The sequence below is a fragment of the Nicotiana tabacum genome, chromosome 5 (assembly GCF_000715075.1).
Source record: "Nicotiana tabacum cultivar K326 chromosome 5, ASM71507v2, whole genome shotgun sequence".
Taxonomy (NCBI): Eukaryota; Viridiplantae; Streptophyta; class Magnoliopsida; order Solanales; family Solanaceae; genus Nicotiana; species Nicotiana tabacum.
In genome coordinates, this window is record NC_134084.1 from 11,218,049 (window position 1) to 11,225,152 (window position 7,104).

At 35.5% G+C, this 7,104-nt stretch overlaps 1 protein-coding gene across 1 annotated transcript; it reads right to left on the bottom strand.

Moving 5' to 3' along the window:
• Nucleotides 1–1,140: 1,140 nt before the first annotated feature.
• LOC142181100 (uncharacterized) lies at nt 1,141–6,671 on the bottom strand. The gene is made up of 5 exons (XM_075253339.1): nt 5,549–6,671; nt 4,259–4,399; nt 1,921–3,900; nt 1,463–1,832; nt 1,141–1,384 (listed from the first exon to the last, which is right to left on the bottom strand). The coding sequence occupies exons 1-4, from the start codon at nt 6,456–6,458 to the stop codon at nt 1,486–1,488; spliced, it is 3,378 nt and encodes a 1,125-aa protein (XP_075109440.1). The 5' UTR covers nt 6,459–6,671; the 3' UTR covers nt 1,141–1,384; nt 1,463–1,485.
• Nucleotides 6,672–7,104: the final 433 nt, after the last annotated feature.

Consider the following 7,104-nt stretch of genomic DNA (forward strand, 5'->3'; position numbering starts at 1 on the left):
CTGGCTACGCCACTGCTTTCACGTGAAAGACTGAGAAAGGAACAGTAAGGTACATGTAACGTAAAGCAACTACAATGCATGAGAATTCAAAGTCAGTATCACAACTCACAATGAAGGAATATATGAAGATGAAGTGAAAATTAAATTGGACTGATTTTATCAACAAAAAAAGAAGGGTGATATGGTACCATGAGAGTGTTTTGAATGGTTCAATATATCAATGAGCCAATGTATTGCATATTTATTTATAAATGTGAAGTAAAAATATATGACAATAAGTACCATTAGTTAACAACAACCAAGTATAATCTTACAAGTGGGGTCTGGGAAGGGTAGTGTGTACCCAAACCTTACCCCTACCCCTAAGAAGTAGAGAGGATGTTTCCGAAAGACCCTCGGCCCAAGAGAAATAAAAAGACAAAAGGAGACAATATTAGTTTCACTACAGATATCATAGGGAAAATAGGAACATAAAAAGCAGAAGAAAAATGCAAAGCAAAAACGATGACTAGTAAATAGGTCCTGCACCGAAAAGAGAAAATAGTAAGACACGACATTGCCACTAGCTATCTTAGACAAAAATCCTGCCAGACTAGGCTCACAAAGGTACAAAGTAAGGCAAGATAAGTACCATTAGTTAAGTGCCCACATTATATGAGCGATGTTTCTTTTGTCTCTTTATAAAGCTTTGGATTATCTTTGCCTCACGAGCTACCTTTTGTGTTTATACATTATAGAGAGTCTCATCTCAATCAGAAGCGAAGCCAGAATTTTAAGTTTATGAGTTCTCAATTTGCATGAACTCATAGTTTGTATTAATCTTCACAATTTTCTTATTGAATATACATTTATCAGAACAAAGGTGATTGGGTAGTAGGCTTCATGAATAACCTGGCTGAATTAAATTCTTTGTTTCAGGGTCTCAACATTGCAGTGGAACTAAACTTGACTCCACTCCGCATTAACACAGATTCTATGGAAGTTATTAATATGTCGGAATCAGGACACTTGCCTTATAAACCCATTATTTTTGAATGCAAGTTATTGATGGCTTGACTGAGGAAACCAATCATCAGCCATAATTACAGAGAACAGAATCAGATGGCAGACCTCCTAGCTAAAGAAGAGCAAAGATGAAGCTTTTTGACAAACCAACGATTTTGACAGTTCCTCCGGTGTTTTCTAATTATGCATTATGGGCAGACATCTTAGGAACTACATTTGGTAGAAAAACTATGGAATGTAATGCTACTAATATTTTTGGACACAATGCTGGCCACCTGAACAATCTACAAACATGGCTGTGATGTTTGTAGAGTACTCTCCAAAATTGTAGCTTCCATCCTTCTAACTTCAAATAGTCACACAATCTCCTGCAATGACACTGGAGGAAACAATTACTGATGGTTAAATGCTACTGAACTTTTATAGCCTTTTTTTCCCACAGGAATATGGAAAGTACCTGATGTTACGTCGTTTAGTCGTTCAATAATAGGAAGAAAGCTTCTGTTTGATCTTTTTCAATGCTGCTACAACATCAACCATGTTCATCCTTTCACCTGGAATATTGGTTGTGCAATTCATGGCTAACTCCATAATCAATGTCAGACATTGTAGCTTTTGACTTGAGTTTTGTTCATCCAACGTTAGTAAGTCAGTATCTATGAATTGATCCAACTCATCAGGAAGCGAATTATGCACGCAGCTTCTCAAATTCAAATCTCCAGTGAACATTTCATCATTAGGTTTCTTCTTGGTAAATATTTCCAGCAGCATAATACCATAACTATAAACATCAGACCTCTTGGATATAAGGCCTTCCGAACCATACTCTAAAAAGAAAAATTATAATGTCAGCAAATACATTTATAACTCACCAATCCATAACCTTAACGGTTACAAGTTAAATAAAGAATTCACCTGGAGCAATGTAACCAATTGTTGCAAAGGTTGTAGTGTGAGCAATAGATTCTTCCTTAGTTAAAAGTTTAGCAATGCCAAAGTCACTCAGGTGGCCCACCATGTCGTTGTCAAGTAAGACGTTGCTCGGCTTCAAATCACAGTGAATAATTGGTACTGAGTAACCATGATGAAGATACTCTAGAGCAGATGCAACATCGACCATGATATTCAATCTTTGCATTATATTTAAAGAATAATCTCGAGAATATAGCAACTTGTCTAAACTCTCATTTGGCATGTACTCAAGTATCAATGCTTTAAAATCCAAGTTACAACAGCTGCTAATGATCTTAATGAGATTTCTGTGACGAAGATTACGCAATATTTCACATTCTCTATCAAAGGTTTGAAATGTACCTTCCATCTGCACATTGAAAACTTTAACAGCTACTATCATTCCATCTGCCAATGTCCCTTTGTAAACAGAACCAAAACTTCCACTACCTAGCAGGTTATTTCCATCAAAGCCCTGAGTTGCTCTTTGAAGTTCATAGTAAGAAATTCTTTGCGGTGCTACCTCGGGCAACCACTCATCTTCAGCATTGACTGTTTTACCCCGACGTCTCATCAACATGAAAACTATTGCTGAAGCAAGCCCTATTACAGATATAACTGACGAGGCAACGACAATCCATACGAGTCTTCTTTTCTTTGAATTAGAATGATTATTAGAAGGACAAGCTGGTACATGCTTTTGAAGGTTACCACACAATCCTTCATTCGACATGAAAGACTGGTAAGGGAGATCAACAAACGGTCCTCCATTCGGAATTTCCCCGTGTAACCTGTTGAATGAGACATTAAAGGAGCCTAGTTGCTTAAGTTCCTCTAATGACTTTGGGATCACACCAGATATATTGTTATATGAAAGATCCAGTGCTTCCAAAGTTAAAAGTTTCCCAATAGTGTCAGGAAGAGATCCTTCAATTCTGTTATGAGCCAATGATAATTGAATCAATTTTTGTAGACCTCCCACTGTACTAGGAATGTTGCCTGAGATTTGATTCCAGGAAAGATCCAAAAGTATTGCATCCTTGAGATTTCCAATTTCTGGTGGTAGAGACCCATTGAAGAAATTAGAAGACAAGTTCAGCTTCAAAGTATCTTTGAGGTTCCATAGATTTGAAGGTATGTTAGAAGTGAAGTTATTGGAATCAAGATAAATCTCCCTAAGAGAAGTCACATCCCCTAAGCAACTCGGAATACTTCCCCACATTTGATTTTGTGAAAGGTTTAGCAAACCCAAGTTGGATAGCTCACACAAACCATTTGGGAAAGAACCACTCAATCTGTTTGTACCAAGTGAAAGTCGTTGAAGATTTTTCAAAGAAGCTATTGACGTTGGGACAACGCCAGTCAAGTCATTATCTTCCAGGAACAAAGAAGATAAGTTTCTCAATTTTCCTATTTCATTTGGAAGATGGCCCATGAGGTTACAACCTATTGCCTCAAACATTTGAAGAGAAGAAAGATTGCCAATGGATTTCGGAAGCATTGCATTTAGGGGATTGAAAGACAATGTCAATCTATACAAGTGTTTTGAATTGGCCAAAGGCGTAATAAAGCTCAAGTCACTTTTGAAGGAGTTACCATACAAGTTGAGACTTTCAAGTTGTCTTAAATTTCCTAAAGACTCAGGAATTGAACCCGTAAGTTCATTTCCACCGAGTTCGAGAACAGTAAGCTTGGACAAATTTGAGATGGAACTAGGTAAAACACCATTAATGTTGGTTTCAGATAGATAAATTCCTTCAACATTAGGTAACCCTTTGCCTATAGTGGAAGGAATTTTACCTGAAATGTGGTTATTTGTGATTGAAATAGCTCTAAGGGTTGAGATATTGAAGATACCAATAGGGATAGGTCCACTAAAGTTATTGAGATACAATGTAAGGCCAACCAACTCTTGAAGATTACCAACTTCATCTGGAATTACACCTGCAACAAAATAAATATTAGGATAAGCAGAAGGGGAGCCTAGGAGCAACGGTCAAGTTGTCTCCTCCTTTTCTTTTTTTCGGAAGATGGGGATCATTGGATTGATTGGCTCTTTTATCCCCGAGGTTTATAGCTGTGTGACCTATAGGTCACGGTTTGAAGGCATAGAATCAGCCATTGATGCTTGCATTAAGGTACGGTACCTACATCACATCCCCTTGGGGTGCGGCCCTTCCCTGGACCCTGCGTGAACGCGGGTTGCTTTGTGCACCGGGTTATTCCTTTTGCCCTTTTATAAGCAGAAGTATCCAAAAACCTAAAACTCTTAAATGGACGTGGTTTAAATATTTTTCCATACCTGTCAAGGTATTATTTGCAAGATCAAGTATGTTAAGCATAGTCAAATTTCCAACTTTTTTTGGTAGAGGTCCTTCAAGCTGGTTGTCCATCATCAATTCCTTCAAGTTATGAAGATGACCAATCTCATTTGGAATTATGCCTGTCAAATTTTTAAACATAAATATCACTTACACAAAATCATATACTTAATATAACTTCTATACAATAATACTCATGGAAAATCAAACAAAACCATATGTAATAATACTATATTCGCAATTGGCCAACATAAGTGAAAATATTTTAATATCTCTTCAAATAATAAGTATAGTAATTCTTACATATTTTACTAAACATAGTTCTTGAAATGGAATTTTAAAGCTAGTACTACTTCAGACAAAACTAAATTTAATGATTAAATTTCAATCGTTTGTTGGTTAAATTGAGTTCTTGATACTAATAAATCATCATTCATTAGATTAACTAACTTAATAAAATTTTCAAATGTCTTAACCTAATTTAATATATCAAAGAAAGAGAAAATTTGATACATACAAATATATTAGACCTTGTTGTTTTCTATTGTCGCATTTCATCTTCTTGTGCCCAGGGTCTATTCGGAAACAACCTCTCTACCCTCGGCGTAGGGGTAAGGTCTGCGTACACACTAACCTCCCTAGACTCCATTTGTGGGATTATGCTGGGTGGTTGTTGTTGTTATAAATATTTTAGACTTTTTTATATATCCATAGGGTTAAGCAACATATTGGTTGTCATAATAGACCAATTCGAACTTGACCTCGTGGAATGAGGTGATTAATCCATGAGTTGCTTGTACTAATTTTATTTTCTTGTGCGAGCAGTTCGACCTTTACGATTAATAGTATTTAATTAGATAAACAATTTTAAGTGTCCACAATGAAAGATTATAAAATTGCAAAGTATATTATAATTTTTAATTAATATAAATGCAAAATTTATAAAGTTTAACCAAACACCTCAACTTTCTAAAATAAGCATTTATTTGAAAAATTAACACTATTAGCTATAGCCTCCAAGCTAAAAAGCTTGGCCAAACAGGTTATAAAATTGTTTATTCTTTTAGTGTATACTGTCAAACCTCTCTACAACAGTTTCGTTTGTTTCGATATTTTTTGGCTATTATAGTGAAGTACTATTATGGAAGATATATATTATAATCTGAGAAAAATTTGGCTTTTATAGTGAATGGATGTTATGTAGGGATGATGTTATAGAGAAGTCTAATTGTATAAGTTAAACTCCCACGAAAAATGGTAAGAACACTTACCTTCTAACCTGTTTTGTCCAAGATCCAAATATTGCAGCAGTAGTAAGTTACCTACTTCTCTTGGAATTGTTCCAACAATGTTATTTTGAAACAACAATAGGACTTGAAGTTCTGAGCATTCAGATATGCTTCTTGGTAGCTCTCCGCTTAACATATTGGAGCTAAGTCCAAGCTTTTGTAATCTGGGAAGACGACGACATAAATCAGAAGGGAAATCACCAATTAAACTAGCATTTCTGAGATCCAAAATTTCTAGTGTACTTGAGATATTGGACATGGAAAGCACATTGGATCCATTGAGTTTATTGTATCCCAAGGAAAACTGTTTCAATCTCTGAAGAGTTGCTATTTCTATAGGAATATTTCCTTCTAGATTATTGTACTTCAGATTCAAGAATTCAAGATTCTTCATCTTAGAGATAGAAGAAGGAATAGACCCATTGAAACTATTGTTTACCAGAGAGAGCATTCGAAGGTCATCTAAATCACCCAATAACTGAGGAATTTGTCCAGACAAGAAGTTGAAACTAAGATCAATGGCTCTTAATCTTCGCAAATGAGTGAACTCTGGTGGAAGTTCACCTTGGAAATTGTTGTAGCTTAGATCAAGTGAAACAAGAAAAGAAAGGTTGCCAAGTTGTGGTGGGATGGTACCAGTCAAGCCCATGTCTGAAATATTCAGCACAGTAACTCGTTGATGGCGCGAGCCACAAGTGATTCCAATCCAGTTACAAATTGAGGTAGAACTAGAAGACCAGTTCGTTGAGAGAATGCGATAAGGGTCTGAAGTGATGTGGGATTTTAAGGCAAGAAGAGAAGATCGATCTGTGCTTATATTCATGGTTAAGCATGAAGTTGCTATAATGTGAAGAGATATCAATAAAAATGCTAACAAGAATGTTTTCTCCATTGAGTCTATGAAGGGAAATGCGTTTGTTGGTTGGATCTTTGCAGCAATATATGATCTATCTTTATTGAAACTGATTAAATTTATACTATTGAGAAGATATTAATGCTAACAGTTCTACATTATTGAAACTAATTAAGAATATAATACAAGCATTAATTATCAACTTTGTTATGCAAGCTTCATGTTAGGAAAAAAAAAGAGATTGAAAAGATGTTCAAGATCTAGGTAATAAATGCTAACACATGAAAAAGCATCTTCACCACCTCTTCAGCCATGTTAACATCCAATAACTTATAGTAGCTATTACTATTTAATTAGGAACTTCATTGTATGCACTAGAACTGATTAAAGTAATAAATTGATAGTTAAGTAACTAAAAAGGACTTTGAGCCCATAATTATTGAACAAAATCTGCTACTTATAGGGAAGGAACCGAATACAACCTGTAAACTGATTCTTGATCAAGAAATTATCTTTACTTCCTTATAATTGGGAAGATTTCAAAGATTTGGAGATATTGGGTACTACATTCGTATATCAGTTTAAATGGCTTTCTTTCTGCATCAATGAGCCTCTAATCTCCACAAAATGTGATGCCCTATAACCGTGGAAGTCTATTGCTAGATTCAAACAAATTGACATCAAT

Bases quoted from the DNA above. Each gene is read 5' to 3' on its own strand.
- LOC142181100 (XM_075253339.1), bottom strand. From the start codon at position 6,458: ATGGAGAAAACATTCTTGTTAGCATTTTTATTGATATCTCTTCACATT. The intron at 4,400-5,548 runs GTAAGTGTTCTT...AAAATTTGACAG, and splicing joins TGGACAAAACAGGTTAGAAG to GCATAATTCCAAATGAGATT. The intron at 3,901-4,258 runs GTATGGAAAAAT...ATTTTGTTGCAG, and splicing joins TGCAAATAATACCTTGACAG to GTGTAATTCCAGATGAAGTT.